This window comes from Neopsephotus bourkii, unplaced genomic scaffold (genome assembly GCF_033783945.1).
Source record: "Neopsephotus bourkii isolate Nb327-2 ecotype Australia unplaced genomic scaffold, CSIRO-AGI_Nbou_v1 NB_234, whole genome shotgun sequence".
Lineage (NCBI taxonomy): Eukaryota > Metazoa > Chordata > Aves > Psittaciformes > Psittacidae > Neopsephotus > Neopsephotus bourkii.
In genome coordinates this window covers 11,096,776-11,121,707 of record NW_026900744.1, presented here as the reverse complement: position 1 = coordinate 11,121,707, position 24,932 = coordinate 11,096,776, and the positions used below count along the sequence as shown (strand labels likewise).

The 24,932-nt window shown below is 57.9% G+C and overlaps 3 protein-coding genes across 4 annotated transcripts in view; 2 read left to right on the top strand and 1 right to left on the bottom strand.

Moving 5' to 3' along the window:
- The window catches only part of UBE2G2 (ubiquitin conjugating enzyme E2 G2), a 94,971-nt gene that overhangs the window by 24,771 nt on the left and 45,268 nt on the right, over positions 1-24,932 (top strand). The window lies entirely within an intron of this gene.
- Positions 71-23,807, bottom strand: LOC133207899 (diacylglycerol kinase gamma-like). Of its 2 annotated transcripts, none has more exons than XM_061345268.1 (25): positions 23,472-23,807; positions 18,055-18,250; positions 16,468-16,544; positions 15,281-15,446; positions 14,214-14,453; positions 13,541-13,711; positions 13,145-13,194; positions 12,492-12,566; positions 12,269-12,388; positions 11,141-11,258; positions 10,875-10,963; positions 10,318-10,434; positions 10,084-10,182; positions 9,840-9,953; positions 9,688-9,761; positions 9,483-9,557; positions 9,309-9,394; positions 9,012-9,101; positions 8,487-8,647; positions 7,272-7,336; positions 6,206-6,296; positions 3,308-3,509; positions 1,789-1,909; positions 1,638-1,698; positions 71-1,097 (listed from the first exon to the last, which is right to left on the bottom strand). In XM_061345268.1, the coding sequence occupies exons 1-25, from the start codon at positions 23,493-23,495 to the stop codon at positions 999-1,001; spliced, it is 2,781 nt and encodes a 926-aa protein (XP_061201252.1). In that variant the 5' UTR covers positions 23,496-23,807; the 3' UTR covers positions 71-998. The 2 variants fall into 2 exon arrangements, with proteins under 2 accessions (XP_061201252.1, XP_061201253.1); XM_061345269.1 differs by having other exon boundaries at positions 18,055-18,286; positions 23,472-23,805.
- Positions 10,917-24,932, top strand: part of LOC133207910 (small ubiquitin-related modifier 3) — a 41,712-nt gene continuing 27,696 nt past the window's right edge. The window contains exon 1 of the mRNA XM_061345297.1: positions 10,917-10,920. The gene's annotated coding sequence lies outside the window, so the exon portion shown is untranslated. The remainder of the gene's footprint in view (positions 10,921-24,932) is intronic.

The following is a 24,932-nucleotide window of genomic DNA, read 5'->3' as shown; positions in this document are numbered from 1 at the left end:
GTGCAACAGCTCTGCCATGCTTCCTGCAGCCATCCAGGAGCATCAGAGGCAGCACACATCACCACTGGGACAGCACACGGGGAGGACATGTAAAAAAGGGGGACCACACAGACTTCCAAGTGAGAAGAGTGTCTGGATGCCTGTCCCCAGAATCCCTATCCCCTGGGGCAGGCTGGCAGGCTTTAGGAGAGAGGAAAGTCCTCATGGAAGGAGGTGCCATGGGGGACAGCCAGCAGACAAGGGAGGTGATGTTTGTGTCCAACCCAGGCTCATAAAAAGGTGACCCCTGAAGCTCCCCCAAAGTTTGCTGAATACTCACATCAATATGAACACGAAACCCACAGCTGGGGCATGGGGGAGTCCCAGGACTGACAGCACTCCCGAAATCCCATTTTTGCTGTTTCCCCTTCAAAACACAGTCTCCTCCCATCCATCCCACGCTTGTCCCTGTGGCCCAGGCACCATCTGTCCCCAGCCTGTCCCACGCCTCGCAGCTCCCAGGGCAGCAAAGGCTGCTCCAAACCCATCCCAAAACAGTGGCTGAAGGCAGGGCAGAGACCGTCTCCTCTAGGCTAAGAAAATAAATAACTCCTCCATGTGCAGGGCTGGTGGACACGAAGCCAGGGCAGTGAAACACGGAGTGTCCTTCCAGAGGGCTGGGAATAAATAAGTGAACTTGGCCTTTGCTCCGGAGCGTGTTCCTCTGCAGCTCTGCTGGGGCGGGCGGCATTTAAATAGAGGGAAAGGAACCCCAGTCCTGGCGCTGCGCTGGCAAACACGCTCCCTGCGTGCCGGCCTGCCCTCGCCCTCTGCCTCCGTCTGCCTGGAGAAGATGCTTGTGGTGGTTGGGAAGGAGCCTCCGAGGCCTTCCTAGGACAAATCATCCCCGCTGGGCTAGGGAGGGAGTTTTGTCTCCCTGCCACAGAGCGGGGACTGGGGGACCCCTGCACTGGGTGCGTGTCCAGGACCCCTCTGTGCTGTGGCTCCTTGCACACTGCTTATTCTCGAGTTCGGTTTCTTCTCTTCAGGAAGAAGAAGCTGCTCTTCTGGGGGGGGCCCAGCAGCATCGGCACTTGGCTCTTATGTGTGATTTTGACCTAAAAACGAAGTGAAAACCCCAGCTCATAAGGGGGCCCTGGGCTTTGAGGCTCCCCAGGCACCCCGAGCCCAGGGACCCCACAGAGCAACCTCAGCAAGCTGGGAGCAGCCAGCACCGAGGCAAGGAATAGCACTTCCCCACGGCTGTGTCACTGAATGTCATCCCACTGCATGGGAGTAACTGCTCCAGAATCACGTCCAGGGATAGGCAGAGGATTTCTCCTCTGGACAACCTGCCTGCCAGATGGTGGGGGACCACACTGCAGCCCCCCCAGAAGGCACGTGGCTGTGCCCACCCACCCTGCAAGGAACAAGCATGTCCCTGTCCCCATGGCTCCCATGACTGCTTGCCATGAGTCCATGGCACATTGTGGGCTACCCACCAGCAAGCACAGGAACCTTCCTCCAGAGGCTTTGCCATGTTGTGTGGGGAGCCAAGGCTGCCCATCATGCTGCCAGCCCCTGCCTGTCTGCATCCCATCATGCTACCAGCCCTGCCTGCCCCATGCCAACATACTGCCAGCACACCGAGGACTCACCGTGCAGGATGGCTGCATCCAGGGCTCCCCATCCACCTGCATGGGCAGCAGCTTGGATGTCCTGCAAGGTGCAAATAGAGGGAACACAGGATGACACAGGCATCAGCTTTTGCCGCCGGTTGGGTGCTCGGGTGGGAAGGGTGACAAATACCTGATGGTGACAGATGAACACTGGGCCAGCCTCTTCCCAGCACTCTTCAGCCCCGTGTAGATCTGCCCCATCTCCATCGCACCCTCCAGCCCCACCACCTCCAGGAGGTGGTCGCTGAGGTCTGCAAGAGAGAGGGATCACAGGTGGTTCCCCTGTGTCTGGGGATCCCCCACCTTCTGCTGACATCTGAAACACTGGGGCCACTGCCTGCCCTGCAGGGTACTGGGGCTGGTGACACTGTGGGGATGTGTCCTGATGTCCCTCATGCCCTGAGACCACTGAGCTCAGCGTTCACAGCATTGGGCAGTGGTGATGTCCAAAATCTCCACAGCAAAATACTCCTGGTCTGAAGTAGTGCCCAGCCCTGCACGGCTGCAAGGTGGCAGCCCAGATACCCCCAGCCCTTTGCTATTGCATTGTTGTATGAAATGGTGGCAGACACCTCTCCCTGGGTGCCCTGGAGCACTGCAGCCCCACAGGAGCAAGGATGTACAGCAGAATCCTTACTGGGAGGGACACCAGCAACGGTGCTCCACACCAGGGCAAGTCATGGTCTCTCACTCCCCTCAGGGTCCTCTTTCACCCTTGGTGGAACCCCCCCAGGAGAACCCTCTGAGTCTCTCCACACTCTCCTGCCTACTGGGGATGTGCCCAGGAGACTGACCCACTGCCTCTCACCACCTCTGGAACAGGCCTTTGCCCTCTCCTGCTCCCTGCTGCCCATGCGCTTGAGCCGATGACAGCCTGGGATGCTCAGAGACACCCCCACCCTGGCAGCCATGCTGCAGGGCGGCAGTTTCCCACCCCAGCCCCAGGCTGCAGGAGGTTGGCAGCTGGAAAATATGGGCCCTTTGCCTATTTTGCTGTGTGCTTTCTAATCCACTGCTCTGTGCTGGGGAGCCCTGCCAGCACTTTGGGCTGCCCGTGCCCCACACATGCCCCTGGGGACAGTCCCAGTGGCTGCAGCAGTGGGTGCAAGGTGACAGCAGGGCACAGCCTGGGTTCTGTGCTGTTCCTGAGCTCCACCCCGCTCCCCCAGCCAGGCTGGCAGAGCTGCGTTGGAACCTGGAAAGATGCTTACTAAAGCCCTCGGTGCCAGCTCTGCAGCTCTGCTTCCCGTTCCTCCTCTGCAGCAGCGCCTGCCTGCCAGCCCCAGAGAGCACCACGGCTGCCCAGCCTCATGCCTGCAGGCGATGGGTCCCATTTGGAACCACCCTCCCCACCTCTGAGCATGGTCCCCAGAGGGTGGGAGGAGAGGTGGATGGCAGGCGTGGGAGCCACATCCTCTCTGGTCACCGTGGCACAGCATGACCAGCCCTGAGAAATGGGATGCAGATGGACAGAGCCAGCCTCCTTCTCTAGCTTGGACAGATTACTGTTGGGATCACCCCGTCACCCCAAAATACACCAAGACAATAGCAACCCCTCCAGTGCCACGTGCACTGAGCCCCAGCCAGAACTGTCACATACCCCGTGCCAACCCCACACATCCCAGTCATCCCCAGGCTCCACTGCTCACCCTGCACGCAGAACTTGAGGTCCTTGGCGTCAGTGACCACCGCGGCGTGCAGCTTCTCGGGGACTTTCTTGCCCAGCCGGCTGTAACCACGCTGCTTCTTGGTCTCACCCCAGAGGTTGGAGCCGCCGTACATGCTGGGGATGTTGAGGACGGCGATGCCCTCCAGGGACGTGTTGGTCAGGTCCAGCACGGTCCCATCACACTGCCGGGCACACGGGCAGTGTCAGAACACAGGGTGCCCAGCACCGTGGAGCCCAGCCTCCTCTCCCCACCGGCACACCAAAGGATCTGGGGTCCCCAAGCACAGTGGATCACCAGGTCAATCCTGCCCTAGGGTGGCTGGGGCTGGAGGTGCAAACAAATATGTCCCCGCTTTGCTTTTCTAGGGCTGACAACAACCACCTCACTTCCCTTGTGCTGCTTTCCCCTCCATTCAATATGAATCCTACTGCACACCACAGATGGCAGTTTTGAAAAGCAAATTCCTATGAGACCACATAAAACCTTGGTTGCACTCAGTGCTACAACCCAAAATAGGAGACAGTTCCACCTTAGCCTCAGAGAAACCTCCATCCAAGCACCTCCAGCACATGCTTCCTCACCTCCCCTTGTTCAAACTGGTGCCAAAGAATCAGAAAGTTTGGCTGCCCAAAACCTAACTCAAACCAGTAATCTTCAAGTGCAATCTGGAAACTAGAAATGAGGATGGAAGGAAGTGATAGGGAAGATGTCAAAGATGAAAACGGCAGGTTAAGGACAGAAAACTGCAAGCCAAGCACACAGAACTGGTACCCTGGGCTTCACATCCTTACAGCAGGTCTGCACAGCTGAAAATGCCCTGTGAAAGGTAAAATATCTGTTGCCTGCGGCTTTCCCACAGTCCTGAAAGCAGCAGCCATGGAAATGCATTTTTTAACTTCAGGTCTCCTCACTCTCGTGCTACCCAAGTGATGCTGGATCCCCTTTCTAGGTACCTCTGGAGGAAGCAGCTGCTTTCCCATTCAACTGTGTTTTCTCTGGAGCATTTGTATTCTCCTTTATGCAACTCTGCCTGCCGCGCTGCGCTTCAGCAAACAGCAGCACTTTTTATTCCTTGCATTTTGGTGATGCAATGGCATTTCTACCTACTCTTGCTTTGACAAGAGGAATGCAAATGGACTGGATGAACCCCTGCTGCTGCTTTGGCTCCAGTTTTCCCCTAGCAAAGACTGAAAGTATTGAGCTTATTTTTGATACCCTCTCTGCAAGCGCTGAGCGTGCCAGCCACATGTATGTGGAGCTGGGTGCTTGCACGAGCAAGTGTCTCTTGTGTGTTCAGATCTGCTCTGCCTCCCCGATGCTCCAAGTTCTTATTTTTAGCCTTGTGTTGAAGGCAAGAAGCAGGAATCTTCTGGTCTGGGAGTGAAAAGCTGTCTCTCCAGACCTTGGAAAGACTGTGAATCCTTTCGTTCTCAATACATCTTAATGATATGATGATTTGTAGGAAAAGACCCTAACTCTCTTGATACTGAGCAAGAGAACTTTGATTTCCCATTTTCCCATCCCTAGCTGAGCTGCGCATCGCTCCTAATTGCAGGCATCCTTCCTACTGACCTGGCCATAGTGGGATGGGAGCGACCCAGGGCTGCCCGGGCTGTGGGATTTCCAGGGATGCTGCGGGGCAGACAGGACCACAGCTACCCACGCACACAGGGAGCCATCACCCCCTGCCTGTGCCCTCCCCTGTTAGCGTGCCAGCGCGCCACAATGGGCTCTTTGATGAGGGGCAGCTGACGGCACGCTGGCAGCGATGCTGGAAGTCGAGATTTGCAGCTGGGGGAAAAGCAGATTCGTTTCCAGGAGCTGTTAGGGGAGCGAGTGCCAATTTCCAAAACAAAACTGCCGTTTCTCTGCAAGGCTGACAGTTGCCTGGGAGCTGGGGGGAGGACAGGCTGCGGCTTTCAACTCCAGATCCTGGGGGATTAACACTTTCCTGCTGGTGCGCTGCAGCTGGTGATGCTTTGGTGGGGAGTGTGCGGGCACCTCACGCCCATCTCCAGCAGTGTCAGACCCCACAGACATGGACTTCATGTGCCGTGGGACGTTGGCATGTGGCTGGAGAAGGGGGTGAGATATTTGTGTCCCTCCCCACCAGCTGCCAAGGGTGCAGCTACTCCATAAGAGCTTTGAGAAGGGCTGAAACTCCCCTCAAGGCAAAACTGTAGAAGGGTCATGTATCCAGGGGTAAGAAGAGGTGGCAGCTTACAGCAAACACGGCCCGAACCCTCCAGTACAAGCAGAGAAATGACAGCACTCGTATCAACCATGAACCCTCCTCCCCACTATAATTAAAGGCTGTTTCCATGTCATCCAGAGATTATTCCAGGCACGCTCTCAAATACAGCTGGAAGGGGGGTGGGGGGGGAATACAGGGTTATTCTTCTGCCTGCAGCTGGCCAGCTCTGCAGTGTGTGCCGTGCAGTGAAAGAGTGAGTCCTGCCAGCCACAGCATCCTCCTGCCACCCTAAGGGGTCAAAGCTGCCATGGCACCCGCTCCCCAAACCCCCAAAAGCCCCGACCGAGGGACTCTGCTTTAAGCTGAAATAACAAAATTTGAGCTGACAGATTTAGATTAGATATGAGGGAAATATTCTTCACCATGAGGGTGCTGAGGCCCTGGCACAGGTTGCCCAGGGAAGCTGTGGCTGCCCCATCCCTGGCAGTGTTTAAGGCCAGACTGGACGGGGTTTGGAGCAGCCTGGTCTAGTGGAAGGTGTCCCTGCCCATGGCAGGGGGTTGGAACTGGATGAGCTTTAAGGACACTTCCAACCCAAACCATTCTTTGACTCTGTAACCCACAGGTAACATCGCCCTTTGTGCCACGGCTGGAGCAAGGGACCTTCCCCCAAGGAAACCTACCTCCACCTCAACATAGTCGTGGAGCTTCTTGCAAGTGGCTGCAAATGTCTCCGATGTCCCAAATTCGAAGTACCACAGCTTGTTCTTCATTCTGGGGCACAGACATGCATCAGCATCCCGCTTGGAAGTAGCACTTTGCCCCATCTGCCCCCATCCCCCAGGATGGGCTGCCAGAATCTTTCTGGAGCTGTTGTGATGGGGACATGTGGCATTGATGGGGACATAAGCAATTGTGGGGAGGGACCACCAGTGTCACAGCCCCAGGGAGTTGTGCTGTGGGGCAGCGGGTGGTTTGAGCAGACATGGCTCTGACACCCTGTGGAGGGGAAGGATGCTGGGGCTGAATACTCCCTCAGCATGGGACAGGGGTGCTTTTATCTTAGCAGAGCTGACCATGGGCTGTTGCCTCTCAACAGGGCTGCCAGGGTGGGGTACCCCATGGAGGGGATGTCCCCCACCTCAAACCCTGCCTCACACCCTCCCTGCACCCTGCCAGGCAGCCCCTGACCACTGCTCATCCCCTGCATCAATCACTGCGCCAGGCTTCCAGGGGAAGCTGTAACCTCTGGATTTCAGAGCAGAGACAGATGCTTTGGTCCATTTGGGGTTTTTCTAGCAGGTATTTAGGAATATGGGGATGAGGGTCACAAGCCACAGCCCCTGCTGCCATCACACCATTTCCATGCACCCTGAGCACAGCAGGAGCGAGCTATGACCTGCTGCCTGCCCTGCCCTCGCTGCCTGGCCTGCTCATGCCAGTTTTGGAATTTGATGCTAATTATAAAGCACAAATGAGCGTAATTGGGTGTGTGGCCAAGTTTGAGCAGCCTGTTACTGCTGCATGGGTCATGAAGGAGCACCCTGGACCCCCACCATGCCTGTGCCTTAAGGCTGGCTGAACACCATACCATGTCCTCAGGGTTGCTGACAGTCCCATGGGGAGAAGGGCAAAAGGAGCCTGGTGGGAGGCTGGGAAGCTCCAGCACTTCCCCTCTGCATGGTGCATGGCAGCAGCAGGGCATCCCCCCTCACCCAGCTCTTGGAGGGGTCCATGGGCAGCCCTTACCTGCTATTGAATTTCTCAGGGTGCTTTTCTCGCATGACATGGAAGCGGTGGGCGATGGAGGCATCCTGCAGGGACAGGGAGGCAGAGAGGTCGGTGACACAGCAGGGAAATAGAACCCCCCCTCCACCCCCTGTGGGCACAGGCCAGGGTAATGTGGGCTCAGCTCTCTGGCCTTGCTGCTGACCCCATGGCACATGCTGGGACGATGGAGGAACCCTCAGCCAGGCTGCTCACAGGGTACTGAATGGATGTGTTAAGTGAGATGTAATTAGCACACTTCGCTTCCTTCCCTAATCACAGGGGCTCCGTATGAGGGTGGATGCTGACGGAGGAAGAAAGGGCTACTAGCAGGGCAGTGGGCTCTGGGGACACTCCAGGACCCTGCTCCTGGCAGCTCTGCCCCAGCAGCTCTCCCGAAGCTCACTGCATCCTCTACTGTTCAGGGCGGGGGGTAAGGCTGACTTGAAAGCTGTCACCAAATGCCACCTGCAGTGACATCCCCTGGCATAAGGCAGGAACTGATGTGAAACTGGAAGCACCCTGCAGCACTGCTGGGTGGGCAACCCCCACCATGATGGCACCGTTCAGGCACATATGGCCAAGTCCAAAAATGCTGGAAGCCCCTGGGAAAAACAGTACTCTCCAGTTTGTCATTCCCCCAAACCCCTGCTGCTCCCAGGATTTAATGGCATCAGGAACCAGACTCTGCTCCTGGGAATTAGCTCAGGGATGTCTCGGAAGAGAGCCAAAGGATGAGTCCAGAAGAAGACAGGATGAGACAGTGTGGGGGCTGGCATCCCTAGAGTGTTCCCACTGAGCTGGGCCACTCCAGCAAATTCATAGAATCACAGAATGGTTTGGGTCAGAAGGGACCTCAAAGCTCATCCAGTTCCAACCCCCTGCCATGGGCAGGGACACCTTCCACCAGACCAGGTTGCTCCAAGCCCATCCAGCCTGGCCTTGAACACTGCCAGGGATGAGGCAACCACAGCTTGGCCACTGTAAAATGCCCTTGGGAAGCCACTGTTCTGGCTGGGTTTGAAGCTGTGGCTGTGCTGGGGACCCAAATCACAGCTCCTGTGCTCCACTGAGCTCCCGGGTTCTTCCCTCTGCTTTGCCGTGGTTTGGAGGACTCCAGTGTGCATTGCATTGTCTGGGCACCAGTGACTAGCCCTGCGCTGTCCTCAAGGCCCAGTCCTACCCTGTGGTACTCACCACCCCAATGGAGAAGTAGTTGTTGATGATGGTGGATGGGACAGGGTCTCCATTGGCCTCCCTGTCACTGGGAATGACGTCTATCTGCCAGCGGTCCAACATCACCTCTGTGCTGTGCTCAATGTCTTTCAGGACCTTCATCAGGTTGCCTCCTTCATAGCCTGTAAAGGAAAGAAGATGGGCCTTGAGGAGGATGAATGAGGATGAAGGGGGGTGCAGCGATGTCACATGGAGGTATTTGAGTGCTAAACACCCAGGGGAGCTGGCGGCTGGTGCTGTAGCAGCAGCGAGATGCCTGGCTCTTCCTTGCAGCAGCGGCAGAGACTTCAGCTGATGGCACAGCATTCCCAATGCAGGTTTAGAAAGCAGCAGCAGCTTTTTTAGGAAGCACCATCAGGAGGCACCATGGCTCAGATGCAGCCCTGAGCTTTGTCCCAGGAACCTTGTCCCAGGACAGCACCCACCCAGCCACACCACAGTGCCCACAGCCCAGCCACCCCCTGCGTGATGCTTGCCCAGCCTCACCTCCTCCCCAGCGCAGGCACCGGGCCAGGTCATTGCCCGTTCCCAGGGGCAGGATGGCCACCGGTGGGTGCTTTGCCAAGTTTGCCTTGTCTGCAAGTCAAGAGGAAAGAGAGGTTTGGGGTTGAAAGGGCTCATTCCCTGCTCTTCTCCATGTCCCTCCTTGGATGGCAACCCAGGGGTAATGCTGTTGGCAGGATCCCCATCCCCTGTCACGCAGAGAATATCAGGAACCTGCAGCAGATCACCAAGAACATGGGTGGACGATGCTCTGTGGGAGCACAGCTGCCCCTCATTCACCTATGCAGTCCAGGATCCAGCCGACTGTGCCGTCCCCTCCGCAGGCCAGGACGCGGAAATCTGGAGTGTCCCGAAAGAAGCTCAGCCTGGAGAGAGCCCGGAGAGACAAGCGGTGATGTAGGGGAGCAGGGGCCAGTGGGAGGGGGCAGAGGAGTGGATGCAGCATCCCCGTACCCTGGCGCAGGCCCGCCGCGGTCCAGGTTGTACACTTGGCGCGGGTTGAGCAGATAGTGGAATTTCCGAAGGACCCTAGGGAAAGGAGAGGTGTGAGGCACGCTGCAGAGGTGAGCTGCCCTCCGTGACAGATGCCGGGGCAGCCTTAGGGACTTGGAGCCCCTGATCCTAAGGGAACACTGTCCCTGTGCAGGACCCCACCTACCGCTCCCCTTGCCTTCCTCCGCTCTTGGGGTTCACAAGCACCAGGAGAGGATGTGTCCCTGGCCGCGGGCTGATCTGAAGGGCAGAAAGTGCCGCTGCAGGGCTCGGTATGCACCCACAGTAGAGCTCACGGTCCCCACCGTAGGAACCTACCTGCAGTCCTTGCCCATCCACTGTGCTGGGGTTGAACCTGAAGCCCTGGCTGTCCTCGGGGTTGGTGCTGGCAGGGGAGTCGCTCTCGGATCTCCGACAGTGGGACTGCCTGTCCTTTGGGGAACAGAGGCGCGGATGTGCACACCACCCCAGGAAGGCAGCACCAGCAGCTGGGGGAGGCGGGTTGGCCACAGCAGTGCCCTGCCAGGTCCCTGCCACCCAGCAGCAAGGAGGGGGCACTTACCAGGACGACAGGGCAGATGTAGGAAGGCAGTAAGATGTGGTCCCGCAGCGGACCCCCATCACATTCCGGCTTCACATGGGAGGCACATTTGTTGTGGAGCTGGATGGGACAGGAGGAAGGGAGGTTGGGGCAGGGACACACGGCCATCTCCTATCTGTGAACCTCTCCTCCCCATGGCCAGCGGTGCAGGGAGCTGCAGGGTGCACCCCTGCTCCAGTGCACCCACATACTCACAGTGACTTGGCACCAGACACAGTGCAGGCCGGTGATGCCCTGGTAGCACTTGATGCTCTTGTGGCATCTGTCACACTTGACGGGGGAATTGCCCTCGATCCATGTGTGCTGCATCACCTGCAAGGTACAGGGGCACTGCAGGCACAGCACCCACTGACCTTCAGCCATCACCTCTCCGCTGCTGCTGTGGTTCTGGAGGGTGCTGTGCTGTGCAGGGATGCTGACTGATGCAAAACAACCCCTCACATGGCCACCTTCCCTCCCTGCTGCTCCATGCAGCACAACAGGGACACCCATCTCCACCTGAAGCCATGTCAAACCTTGGGACTGGTGTCCTGCTGATCCCTGGGGGCTGGGGATAGGATCTACCCTCCCAGGCTCTGGACGCTGGGAATGCCTGTGAGCTGCTGCCCAGGACCCAAGATCAAATCCCATGGGAAAAGGGCATATGGGACGTGGGCAGCAGACAAAGGGGCCTGCTGCTGCCAGTGGTGCTGCCTCTGGGAGATCTCCAAGGGAGCCCCACCAGCTCAGAAGTGCACCAGCCACCTACTCACGCTTGTGTTTCTCTTGGACTTCACATAGGTGCTGATGCAGGAGGCGATATCTTTGGACACGCACCTCTCGTGGACCGTGTACTTGCAGACTGGCAGGAGAGAAGAAGGTGGTGAGCATCACACCCCAGCATCCCCTCCCCACTTGCCCTGCAGCACCTGCGGGGCTCAGCACTGATGGAGACTAGTTCCCCCCTCCCTGTGGCACTGGAATGGGGTGGGAGCTGCCAGCCTGGGGCGCAACAGCCTGGCCAGGGTCTGTAACTCACAGGAGCAGCAGAGGCCCTGCTTGCGGACCCCCAGCAGCATGGTGTGGCAGAAGTTGCAGTAGGCAGGTTTCTTGAAGTGCTTCAGCCTCCAGGCGTGCTGCCCGTCGTCCTTCGCGTTCTGCAGGGCAGGAAGCAGAGGGTGAGGGGGGGTCACTGCCCTGTTCTGGGGGTCCCCATTCACTCAGCCCACCACTTCCATCAGCTTTTTGTTTTGGAAAAGCCCCCAGTGTGTTTGCAGTTCACACCCGGCTGGACCACCAGCTCCCCCTGCTCCCTGGTGTTCCCATCCCATCCCTGCTCCCTAGGCATGTCCAGCTCCTGGCACTCCTGGCACCAAGCTCCAGTTCCACACAGCCCCTCAGCACAGCCTGGCTCCAGGGATTCTCTGCTGGTGGCCAACAGGAAGGTGACTCCACACCTGGGGACAGACCCTGCCACCACAGGGTGACCAAACCAAGCCTCTTACATCTGGCTCCAGGCTTGAGTGCTTTGCAGAAGCCACTTAAAATTCCCCATTTTCTTCAATGTTGCTACTAGAAAACCTGCCCTCCCGACTCTGTAGGAAGTAACTGTCAGAAGGAACACCATGGAGCAAAAACATGGATTTTCCCTGCAAATGATTACCAGCAGCAAACTATGGCTAGGGATGCACCTCAATGAAATTAACTCCAAAAGGGTGGAAAAGCAACACAGCAAAATAAGGAGGGGTCCCAAACCACCCCTCCTGTTCTTTGAAGCTCGCACCAGGAGAGGAGCTGTCATTTTACATGCTCATCTTATGTTTTGATTAAATATTCATCAAACAGGAGTATGCTGCATTGACAGCAGGGAGCAAACCCAGCCTGCTGGGGCACAGCAGCTGGCAATGACTGCAGCTAGCTCAAAACTGAGCTTGTGAAGATCTGGGGGGCCAAGGCTGCTCAGCAAATACAGGGTGAGGGTGTCTGCTGGGACCAGGGAGCAGGGGGCTGTGTGGTGCCAAATGGGTGCCTAGCCTGTTGGTGCAGGTATGGTCCCTGCATGCCCTCCATTGCCACCTTCCTCTCCCGCTGCAGCAAGCCCCTGGCTTTCCTTCTGGAGTGGGCAGCACTAGATGTGGCCAAAGCAGGTCGCTATGTGGGCACTCACTGTCTCCATCCCTAGAAGGACCAGCAAGGGGATGGTGGTCATGCCTCCCCGGATCCACTCCTCCAGCGTCACGGTCCCATCATGGTCATAGTCAATCTCCTCCATCATCGTCTTCAAGATCTGGAGGAGGGGGGAGATGCAGTGTCACGGTGATGCTGCCTGCGAGCCCTGGCTGCTGCCTCCCACCCAGAGCTCCTGTAGCATCCCCAGCCCAGGCACTCACAGGCTTCAGCTCAGTGGAGTCCCACTCCAGGTACTCGGCCACATGCACCATCTGGTTGATGATACGATCCAGCTCCTGAGCACAGAAAGACATCGGTGCCTGGCACTTAGGGACGGCTTTGGGCACAAGCAGCGTGTCCAGCCTCAAGCCCCCAGGTCTACATCCTGATACACCCAAGTCCACCCCAGACTCCCACCCGCACAGGGGGTCAGCAATACCCCACTTCTCAGTGGGTGCTGGGAGCTGCTTTCTCCTCTGAAACCTGCCACAAGATCTGCAGTAGGTTTTCCCCTCAGAATAGCTGCTCTGATAAAGCAGATTTTTATTTGCAACAGGTTTCAAGGGCAATACCCAAAGGACAAAAAAGGAAACTCCCAGGGACGGGTTTGTGCAGTTTTTCTCTTCTGAAAGCCTGTGACCTGATGTAGAGCTGCAATTACTGGTGGGTGGATTCCTTCTACCTGCTGCAGAGCTGGCATGCATCCCCCAGCCCCATGGTCCAGCCCTATAGCAAAGGCTGCTTCCTTCCTCCTCCCTTCCCATACCCCTGTCTAGCTTGGAGCACCACACCAGGGCAGCAGGCACCCTGACAGCAGGCCCTGCATGTCTTCACCCCCCCAGGTAGGCTCCTCCTCTCCCAAGGGAAGGCTTACCGAGCTGTCCAGGAGGCCGTTTCCATCAGTATCATAGAGGCGAAACATAACTGGAGGGAAAAAAGAAGCCGGCTGCCAGTTACACCCCAGTCCTGGGGCACCCCAGGCAGCCAGTGCTCAGTGCCAGGGCTGCTGGGACTCTGGGATGGGATGGGACCTGAGCCCATACTGGGCTGTGGGACATTGGAGCAAAGCCATACACCCCCCAGCTCTGTGTGTGTCACACACGGGTGCCAGCAGGAGGTGAAGCTGAGCTGTTTTCTTAAGCGGTTTTAACGTTTCAGCATTAAAAAGTGAGTAGGAACATCCATTCCCACAGCCCTCCTTAGGTGACTCCCCAGCAGATGCCTCCAGTGATGTGTGACCAGCATCCCATGGCTCCAGGGTCCCACTTACACTCCAGCTTGTCCTCGGCCCGTCCCCTCTCCAGCAGGGACAGGTAGCAGACGATGTCCTTCAGGTGGACCACTTGTGCCAGGGGGGCAGGGGGCTGTGGGGGGGCAGCTTTCAGGGAGCTGTGGCTCTTCCGCAGGCTGAAGGGTAACCTCTTCTCCACGCCTCTCGTGCCTGTGGGCAGGGAGCAGGGGATGAAGGCCAGGCAGAGGGCTGGCCATTAGTGCCAGGAGCTGTTCCCAGCTGCAACATGGGGCTGGCAGCACTCTGGGGCAGGGAGCCATTTATTGTGGTGCTGGGATCCATTGCAGGAGCAGGGCTGAACACTGCAAGTTGGTCCCTGGCTGCAGACCCTCACAACCCTGGCACTGTGGGTATGGGCAGTGAGAAGCCATGGGGACATGCTCTGCTGAGGCAGGAGCTGGGCTGGAGGCAGCCGTGACTCGCAGCTCCAATGCCCCCTAGCTAGGAGCCAGGCAATTGACTGGGAGGGCTCTACCCGATGGGATCAGTTTGCAAAGAAAAGGTGTCCAAATGCCAGGAACCCGTGGATTTTTGAAGGTCACCACCAGCACGCCAGGGACCTGACCAGCTGCACCGCCGGGGCTAGGTGTGGGGTTCTGCAGCTTGGGAAACCAGGAAGGGTTTGTGCCCACAGAGCCCCAGCCAAGCTCACCTGGTGACTGAGGGCTGAGCAGGGACCCGGAGGAGATCTTTGAGGAGCCCGAGGAGTTATGAGCAGAAGGGGTGCCAGTGGTGGACTTCTGTGAAGATGACCTGGACCAGCTGGGAGAGGCATTGGGGATCGATGCCGGGGTGAGGGATGATGGCTGTGGCTCAGCTGTGTTGCTTTGGCAGCTCTTTGGCTCTGGGGTGTGTCGTCCTAGGGCACTTAGAAGTGATTTCCCATTGATCCCTGCAAAGCAGACAGACCATAGAATGGTTTGGGTTGGAAAGGACCTTAAAACTCATCCAGTTCCAACCCCCTGCAATGGGCAGGGACACCTTCCACTAGACCACGTTGCTCCAAGCCCCATCCAACCTGGCCTTGAACACTGCCAGGGATGAGGCAACCACAAGGCTGGTCACTCATCCTGGGTTTTTGCTATTCCAGAGCACACTGGCATCCTGGACCAGGGCTCCCTGAGGGGCACCACCACCCTCACAGGCCTCACCCTGCTGCCTGGCCCAGCAGTCTCCAGCAGCGCTCCCACCCACGGGGACTGGCCACCCCAGTGCCTGGCACCAGGCGGGCAGGATGTAGACCCCTGCCACCTGCCAGAGATGCTCTCAAGCCCCAACACTGCAGACAAGCACCCAGGGAGGGTTCTCCCTTTTCCTTTGCAGTTTATAGTCCTTTCAGCAGAGGTCTTCATGCACTGCAAGTCCACCTGGGCAAGGGCAGGGGGAAACTGGGTGCCTGGCACAGGTCCCCTGCTCTGGGTGCCCACCCACTACCAGTACCTGTGAGAGGTGCACAGGCCACCTTGCTCTGATGGAGATGCTAGCATTGAGTGACTTACAGGTCTGGAAGGGAGGTGTCCTGTGGATCTCCACTCCAGGCAAAGCTTTTGCCAGCCTGGAGCAGCGGAGGGCCCCTGGGAGCCCATCCATGGGATGGGACAGAGTGTGCTGGCCTTGATGGCACCCACTTGCAGGTGTCACCCCACAACCTCTGTCCCTGTGGGCCAGCATGGGAGAGAGCCCAAAGTGTACCCAGGTGAGTGTCAGGGGCTGGCTTACCAAGGGTATTGTGCTGTGAGACACTGGGGCTCTGGCGCTGGGTCTCGGGGGAGGCTTGACATATCTTACGCTTGAAGGAGGTGAAGAGGTGTTGGCAAAGCTCCTCAGGCACGTCTGCCTCCAGGTAGGTCTTCATGAAGAGGTGAAAGCCCTCATAGTCAATGGGCTGGGGAGCAGACACAGAAGAATGATGGAGGTGCCCCAGACATGCCATGGGGGTGCAGATGCACCAGTGGAGGGTGGTATCCCGGACCCCCCATCACTGGGCACATCAGCTGCAGAACCCTCCCCAAAACCAGCTTCCCAAATCCCAGTGGTGAGATATAAACTAAAGAGACTCGGAGGCAGCAGGGCCAAACACCCCCAGTGCCAGCTGGCTGCAGGGGGCTCTGAAAGTCTCCTGCTCCCCCATGGCAGGGCACGGAGCAGGGGGGCTCTCCAACCCACCCCCAGCCCTGGGGACTATTGTCCTCCCCGGGGCTCCTCGCCTCCTCCTTCCCTGCTGGGCATCCTCTTCACATCAGAACGTTGCCTTCCTGACGGCTTTTGCGGCCCCAGCTACAGCGAGGGCCCTGTGGTGCCCTTCAATAGCAGGGTAGTTTTGCTGCCCCTCCTCAACGCATTCAGCCCACCGATTTTTCTCATTTTCCCTCATTTCAGTGATTATGGCCCCTGTGAAAGGCTCTGTCCTGCTGGCACATTAATAGGTCTCTCTGAAAGCACCACTTGGATAAAATAACCCCAGCCTTCCCCAGGCAAGAGCAAGAACACATGGGGCCTTCCCTCGTCCCACACTGGCAACAGCAAAATCATTTGCTTTTGGGGGAAGAGAGACAGAAAATCCCTCCTGGCTTCTGCCTGGCAAGGAGATGCCCCAAAATGCACCTCATGCATCCCTCTCCAGTGCTTGCAGCCAGCACAGCCAGGGGCTCCTGGCAGCAGTGATGGGGTGAGGTGGGATGGCAGCACAGCAAGCCTGTCCCTGGGATGGCTGGGGAGGGGGGAATATGTGGCTGGGGGCTGGGAAAGATGCTCCCCATCTGTGAAAGCATCTTTCCCAGTGCTGGGAGCATGGTCATAGGGAGAGGCGGGAGGTGGACAGACAGAATGGCTGCTCTTAGCTGAGGGGGCTGTGCTAGGGAAGCTGGCAGGGTGCTGGGGGCAGGCTGGAGGGGACAGGGCCATACCTGTTCGGGGTTGTACTTCGAGAGGACACCATCCCCGTGGAATTCCTCCAGGACATCCTTGAGCTTCTTGGTGGAGTCTGTGGAGACAAAGGCGTCACACAGGTGAGATCCCTTAGCCATTAGATTAGAGAGTCCCCCTGGAGAAGAGAAGGCTCCACAGAGACCTTAGAGCAGCTTCCAGTGCCTAAAGGGGCCAACAGGAAATCTGGAGAGGAGCTTTTGGCAAGAGCCTGCAGTGACAGGACAAGGGGGAATGGCTTTGGGCTGAGAGAGGAGATTTGGACTAGATACGAGGAAGAAATTCTTCCCTGTGAGGGTGCTGAGGCCCTGGCACAGGTTGCCCAGGGAAGCTGTGGCTGCCCCATCCCTGGCAGTGTTCAAGGCCAGGTTGGACAGGGCTTGGAGCCACCTGGTCCAGTGGAAGGTGTCCCTGCCTGGGGCAGGGGCTGGAGCTGGATGAGTTCCTAAAGCCCCTGTGAGGGCTCACATCCCCCTGTCACTTCCAGACCACCCTCCTGGGGAGGAGGCAGCTGCCTGCACTGCAGCCTTGCTTGCCACACTGTGATTAACAGACTGACAACACTGAACATGAGCTCAGCGTTACAGATGGTGTTTTATGGTCTGTGACTCAAGAAAGGCAGGATGAGATGCAGACAGCGATGCTACACACACACCTCTGCCTGCAGCCCTGTGTTCCTGTCTGGGATGGCGGGTGGGCAGGCAGGGAGCTGGGAGCTGCTTGCACTGGCTTGTTGGAGTTGGGAGCCATGCCTTCCCATGCTGCCAGCCTCACCCCAGCCATGTGTGGCAGCCCTGAGGACAGCTCTGGGGAGGTCATGGGGACCCCTTTGCCTCCAAGTCCTCTCCTGCAGAAGCCTGCTCACCCCAGGGACACGCTGCCTCTGTCAAGCAGAGATTTTACACTTCCTCTCCCTTTGTGCCATGGTCCTGACTGAGCTTTCCTGCCTGTCCTGTCCTGCTCTCAGGCTACATCACTTCGCCATCGCCTGCTGCAACAAGTACACTCACACGCTGGCTCTCTGGTAGGCAGGGCCTCAAGGACCCGGTTTCAGATGCGTAGGCTTTGCCTGGGCTCCCTCTGCAGCCTCTGGAAGCCCCAGGACCCCACAGCACCACCGCCAACCTCCTCTGCTTGGCAGGAGCTGCAGGAGAGGGGCTGCTCTGTGAAAGCGCTAAGTAAAATTGCCGCAGAGGATTGGCAACCTGAGGCGAGCCGTGGAGCAGCTCCACGTGTTTGGGAAAAGCCAGTCTGCTTTCCTTGCTGGCATTTTGCTTCATGGACAAACGTGGGAGCTGGCCGCCTTCAGAGGGACCGAGCCATGCTCACGTGTGCGGCTGCCAAAGCAGGGGGGCTGGTGCTTAGCTGAATTCTCCAGGGAGTGCAGGCACAGGGACTCTCCTGCTGTGTCCCACCAGCTGGAATCTTCCCAGCCTCCCCATCCCCAATCTAAAGAGTTATCTGTTTCTCCAGGAGGACACCAAGGATGTGGAGGACCGGTCTGGCACAGGTGAACAGGTCTTTAGAGCCCTTCATCCCTGTCCTGGGGCGATGTGCAGGGTACTCACAGTCCGTGTACTGCTGGAGCTGGGTGAACTCGGCAGGGCTGAGCGAGATCCACCCCCCATCGCTCATCTTCAGGCAGCAGAGCCCGCTTTGGGGTGGCCACAAGATGCTGTACTTGCTGTGCTGGGCTGGCTCTGTCACATTGGCATGGTGAGGGGCGCGGGGGGCTCTTGGCCAGCTGGCATCATCCCACTGAGCCTATGGGCAGCAAATCCTGGATCAGCACCTTCCTCCCTAGGGCAGGATAGAGAGAGGGGAAGAGTTCAGCAGTGCCCAGCTGCAGGAGAGGTGGCATCATGCAACCAGCAACAGCCACACCGGCAGCTGAAGGATGTGCCTCAATTAGAGCCAAGGCAAACGCCACTATGGGGATAGAAGTTTGCTGCCTTGTGTACCCGTGGTGTTTTCCAGGGGAACCCAGCGTGACAGGAGCAGAAGGAAGGACACAACTAATTAGAGAAGATGCAGTGCACGGAGGCAGGGGGGCTCAATGAACGGAAGCTCCCAGCTTGCGCCTCTATCTCCGAAGCTGGTGGTGACCTTTAACTGGATCCTCCATGGAGAACCATCATAAATTAAAATCTATGCTCAAAACTGGGTGAGAGGGAAAAACCTGCATTGTAGAGGAAGCATCCCTACCAGTGGCCCTCTCCAGCCCATCCATGTTCAGGCTTCAAGAGTTATTAGCTTCTTCACTTAACCAAATCAGTCATAGGGGAAAAGACAGCATCCCGAGGAGGTGCCTCTCTTCAAGGACCAGATGAGAGCAAATTGATCTTCATTTTACGGCCACTTCCCTGCTAAATGTTGGCTCCCAGTTTTCACTAGACTGAGCTGACACAAAAGAGGAGCAAGGGCGAGCATGGAAAGGCCACATGACTGGGGGTGATGCTTGGGGAGCACCCACACGCCCAGCGGCTGGCTGGGCTGCTCGTGGTGCTGTCCATTTGCAGGAAAAGGCATTTGGCAAAGGTGAGCAAGTCACTCTGGGGAGGTGCTGGGTCCCAAGTGCCACACCAAACCCACCCAGTGTCCCTAGGGACATTTGCATATGGGGTGCACCAGGGACAGGCACTTACCCCTAATCCCAGGATTTGCCCGCAGCTGTCTCTGGGACAGACCCCCTTCACTTCAGCCACAAAGGGCAGCCCCAGGGCTGGCAAGGAAATGCGACCACCTTCATAAGGATTTTGGGACACGATCGGGGGAGAGGGAGCCAGGCTGAGAGAGCTGGGCTTGTTCAGCCTGGAGAAGAGAAGGCTTCACAGAGACCTTAGAGCAGCTTCCAGTGCCTAAAGGGGCCAACAAGAAATCTGGAGAGGGAGTTTTTACAAGGGCCTGTGGTGACAGGACAAGGGGGAATGGCTTTGGGCTGACAGAGGGGAGATTTAGATTACACATGAGGAAGCTCTTCCCTGTGATGGTGCTGAGGCCCTGTCACAGGGTGCCCACAGAAGCTGTGGCTGCCCCATCCCTGGCAGTGTTCAAGGCCAGGCTGGATGGGGCTTGGAGCAACCTGGTCTAGTGGAAGGTGTCCCTGCCCATGGCAGGGGGTTGGAACTGGATGAGCTTTAAGGTCCCTTCCAACCCAAATCTTTCTGTGATTCTGTGATCCCTGAGATGCTTCTGCTGCTCCTGCCCAGCACTGCAGGGACACAGCTACCTCAGGGCTGAGGGGGATGATGCTGTGTGCTCATGCTGCTCTGCCTTGGGCACTCATGTGGGGACAACACACAGCCCTGAGGGAAATGCCACCTCTCCACCCTTGCCAGGCCCTGCTGGCCCTGAGGCACCTTTCCTCCAGCCTGTGGCCATCCCAGCTCATCCCAGCAGCTCCTTGTCCCCATGCCACCAACCAGGGAGAGGCTGGACACAGGTATTAAAACAGTTGTGTAGCTGGGCCAGTAAAAACCACCCAACGTCTTCCCATACTGGCACCGGTTTTCTAGGGATCTTCATCCTGGGGAAAGGACAAGCAGGAGTACAGTGTTTCCACCTTTCCAGGATGAAGGGTTTGTCCCAGGGTATCTCTGAGGCTGGTCCAGCAGAACTCAGTCTGTAAGTAACCCTCCATGAGCGTACACTTTCTGTTTCCTGGCAAGTGAGCTGTTTTGTTTGACCAGAACCTATTCTTTATCCTAAATTTATACAAGAAGAGGCTGGGAGAACAGAGCCAGCACAGCCTGCACAAGAAAATGCAAAGGGGGGGACTCCTGGTTGGCTCCAGCTGCCAGGAGCCCCAGTGCACCAAGCCTCCTGCAATGGACGGCAGTGAAAATACCCCTTGCTTGGTTCAGTGTTGGGTTATGGGGCAGCATGAAGCAACAGAAGGAAAGCAAAGCGGAGCTAATTGTGCCATCCCAAGGGGCTTTCCCCCAGCAATCGCTGGAATAACAAATGCCACTTCTGGCACGTCAGCTTTGGATTTCAGGCAGGGCAGGGAAAACCTCCTTAGGAATCCAGCTGCTTGTTCGGTTGCCTTCTGAATTGTCAGCGGCAAATTATGTTCTATTAAATCAAATTTGCCTCTCTCTAAAAATAGCTCCCTGCTAGCATTAAAAGGAACAGTGGACTGCACCTCCGGGGACATGGCCCCTTTCCCCTTCTCGCTCCATGCCCACCAGCTGTGCATGTGGGCTCTGCCATTCTGCTGGCACTGGCAGCACGCACGGCGTGACTCAGGATGGCTGAATTGGCCGGGGGAGGATGGAAAGGAGGGAGCTAGGAGGGCTCCGAGCACCTCCCAAGCCCTCCCTGGGGATTAGCTGGTGCCAGAGCCCTCAGGAAGCCCCTGCATGCACGCAGCATCCTGCCTGCCCCGGGGCTGGGTGTGGGAGCTGAGGGATGATGGAGGAGGCACCCTGGGGAGCATCGCCGGATGCGGGCAGAGGTGCAGCTCAATGGGAGCCAGGGCCCGGCCATGTAGGGCCTGAAACATTCACATCAACAAGGGTGATGCCAGGTTGAAGCTGGGGATGGGCCAGTCCCTACTGGCCAGTGGGACCCAGGCAGGTGGTGGCCAGGCCAGGCCTTGGACAGCAGGCACATCTTAATATCCACGAGAAAGGGCTGCCCGCAGGCACCCCCAGTGTCCAGGGCTGGGGGACTGCTGGGGACAATGATGGGTGAGCAGAGGAGCTGCTTTTCCAGCCAGATGCCACTTCCCACCAGCCTCCCCAGCCACCCCTGGCAGCCTGGTGCTGCTAAGGACAGAGGATCCAGCTCCTGGGCTGCTCCCCAGCACACAGCACAGTACCATGGGGCTCGCCACAGATTTGGGAGGGTTTGTGCTGCTGGCATCCACCTGCCCTCTGCAGGACTGGAGCTACTGAAGACCTCACTTTACCGAGTCTGGGGCAGACCGACTGTGGGCAGTGGGTAGGACAGCAGCCTCCAGGTGCTGGCAGAAAAGCAGCCACTCTTGCAGAGCCTCCTTTGGCCAGCTCGGCAGGAGTGTGCTGATGGCCACAGGAGATTTCTGCTTCAAATGCCCTTTGGGAAGGAAAAACACCAGCTCCTCAAGCTTCAGGAGACCATGCGAGGAGGGAGAGCTCCTGCTGTGCATATGCTGCACGCTGGCACGTGCGTAGGCTGTAGCTCTCCAGCAGCCGTGGGCACAGCACAGCCCGAAGCCAGGCTCTTCCCTGCATCCCTCGCAGGGCCTGCTGAAAGAGAGTCACTCACAACAGTTTCTCCTGGGGCAGAAGCCCCATGGGTCCTCGCATGAATGGCATTTTCCAGCCCGCCACATCATTTGAGAAGATCGGCCTATTTTTGTGTTGGACTGGGGAGAGGCCCCTGAGCTGGTGGGTGGAGTGTAAATCCCTCCTGTCCCACTGCAGCAAACAAACCCCTACCAAGTCACGCTCAAACTATTTTCTGCAGTGACAGGGGAACGCACTTCTCTGCATTTTGCCAGCCTGAGAGGACACTTGGGATCTGCTTTTTCCATCTTCCTGCCTGTTGCTCTCTACACGTTCCCTTTGCCCACCCATCCATGCAGAGCCACATGCACACATCTGCCAGGAGCACCTTGCTGGGCCTCTGTGCCCACTCCCGGCTGCAGGGCATCACTCCCTGGCAGCTTTCAAGCAAGCAAGCAGCATTTTGCTCAGAGATGCTCCCCTCTCCCTGATCGCTGTGTAAAGAACAAGCAAAGAGACATCTGCCATCATGACCAGCTCTTGCATGGCAAGTGCTTTCTCCCACACAGCTGGGAGGAGGGTGGCCTGAGGTCAGGCTGCAGGCATACCGGTTCCCAGCTGGGAGCTGGGACAGTGGGGACCCAGCACAGCCAGTCCCTCTCCATCAGCCTGCCAGGGCCAGGACAGCTCAGCTCTCACCCCAGGGACACCAACAACTTCCCGACTTACTCCAGTTGCCTTTTTAGAGAATAATCCTGCTGGCTGCATCCAGAGCAGGCTGGATCCAAGCTAGGATGCCTTTAGAGTGAGACCTGTCCCCTCGCCACCTCCCGGGCATGTCCCAGCCAGACCAGAGCTTGTCTTGCAGGAAAGCCCCTTCCCACAGGAAGGTAGGGCTGGCAGGGAGGCAGTGGTTGGCCCCCACAGCCTCGGGACTGAGGTATCCTCCTAGCTCCATCACTTCACACCTACAAACCCACGGCTTCCCACTGCTGGCGCAGGGAAGCTCTGCTTCTGTCCCTGCAGGAATCGTGCTGCAGCATGTCCCACAGGTTAACTGCACCTTGCATGGGATAATGTCGCTTTCCAGGAGCTTTGAAATACGTTCTTCTGCCCTTTCATACCCTGAAACAACCTGAAGAACAAGTTGCAGACAGTCTCTTGCCGCAGGCTGGGCATGCCGAACACCTCCTCAATCTTCCTGCCCTCCAAAGCAAATGGCCCCAGCAATTTTTACTTAATGAGGAAGACACTAATGAGCTTCCCCGGCCTGGCAATGTGGGGGAACAGCTGACTCGGGCTGTTTCTCTGCTAGTCAAAAGGGTGTGTTGTTTTATAGCAAAGCTGAGAACCAACACATGCTAAGACACCAGTGAAGACCACATAGCCTCCCGGGCTGTGTTAGAGGCTTGGTGGAAGCCATCTTCTCCACCTTGGGGTGGACAAGAGGATGCTGCCCCGTCCTTCCCGACCCTTTAAGCAGCTTTTCCCACGGGCTCCCTCCCCCCCCCCCTTCCCCAAACCAAGCGCTGCCCCACTGCTTGAACGCCTGTCCCCTTTCCCCAAACCGCTTCAAACCCAACCCAAAGGCCTCGGGACGGGATCGGGACCGGCTCCGAGGGCACTGGAGCGAGTGCCGGGCTGGGCAACAGACGGTCCCGCGCGGGATGTTCCCCTTGGAAGGGGATGAGCCCGCCGCGGGTCCCCGTTGTGCCGTGCGTCCCCACCACCCCCCCACTGCCGCACCTCGCGTCCCCTCGCCGCTGTCCCCTTACTTGGCGGCGGCAGCGCGGTGCCATCGGCGGCGGCCGGCGGGACCAGCCAGGTCTCTCCCGAGAAGGCGGCTCCGCGTCTGCCGCTTACCGGGCTCAGGGAGCAGCCCGGCAGCTCCCCGCTCCTCGGCGAGGCGGAGCCGGGCAGGGTGATGCGGAGGGATGCGAGCGGGCCCGGCCGCTCTGCTCTGCTCTGCTCTGCTCTGCTCCGCCCGGTCCGCCGGCACCGGCGGGCGGCCGGCAGCAGGAGGAAGAGGAGGAGGAGTTGGAGGGAAGAGCCCGGCTGCCCCGACCGCGCCCTCGCCCCTCCCCGGGCCCGGGGCAGCGCCGGGAAGTGCCGTGGCGGGGAGCAGCCGCCGTGCGGGGAGGACCGGGAACCGCGTTTCCATCATAAACCTCATTTACTGTGAATCCCCGCCTCCCCAGAGCGGCAGGGCTTCCCCTGGCTCCCACCGCCCGGCACCGTGCCCCGCAGCCCCGCCGCTATCCCTGTCCCCGTCACTATCCTCGTCCCCATCCTCATCCCTCTCTCTTCCCTGGGGCTTTTTACCCCTCTGCCCCTCGGTCTCTCTTGCTTTGGAGTGGTTTCACCCGTGGCAAAGGTTGCTGTTTCCTAAGGAACAGAACAAACCACCGAAAACAAACAAAAAATGCCAAAACAGATAAAAAAGCCTCTTTATTTTCTTTCCATGACGCGTACGCCTGCCTGCTCGGGGTGACACTATTTCAGGCATGTCTATTATTTATGTTTCGCTATATTTATATTAATTAGAGACACCATCATGTACGTAGATCTGCAACTTCAAATAAAGCAGGAGAAGGGGACTGACAGCCGGGACTGAACTTTCCTGAGAGAACAAGCAGAGAGGAGCAGAATGCACGGCTATAGCTGTACTCTGTGCTGGTGCTGTATGACGCTCCTGCTCTGCTCCTGGGATCTTTCCGGTCCCAGCCCCACTTTTCTTCCTTCCCTCCTGGCTGAGATGCCAGAGGGATGTGTCAGGGCTCCTGGCTGCGATGCTGAGGAGGACAATGTCCCCAGAGTCATGACAGTTTTAGGGGAGATGGTGACACATCATCTGCTCCAGGCAAGAGAAAGCACCCTTTCAAAGCACCGAGCAGTCCCTGGTGATGACGAAGCACAGAGTCGTCTCACTTTGTGGAGCAATGCAAAGAGGGCTCTGAGCTTCCCTGCTCCTGTCGGCACTGACCATCTCCCTCAGGAGTTGTAAGCTGTGTCAATCGGTCAAACAGCCATAGCAGGGGTCCTCTCCTTTCCCCTGAGATGAGCTTCCGGGCCCTGTCCTTGTCCTGTCCAATGGCTCCAGGTCACTTCTCCTCCATCCCAGGGAGGTGGCAGTTTGTCAGACATGGGGGTGAGTGGAGAAGGATGAAGAGAATGGGGAAAGCTCCTGTCTGGACGTCTGCTATTGCTTTTGCTCAGGGCACATTGACTCTAGGTTG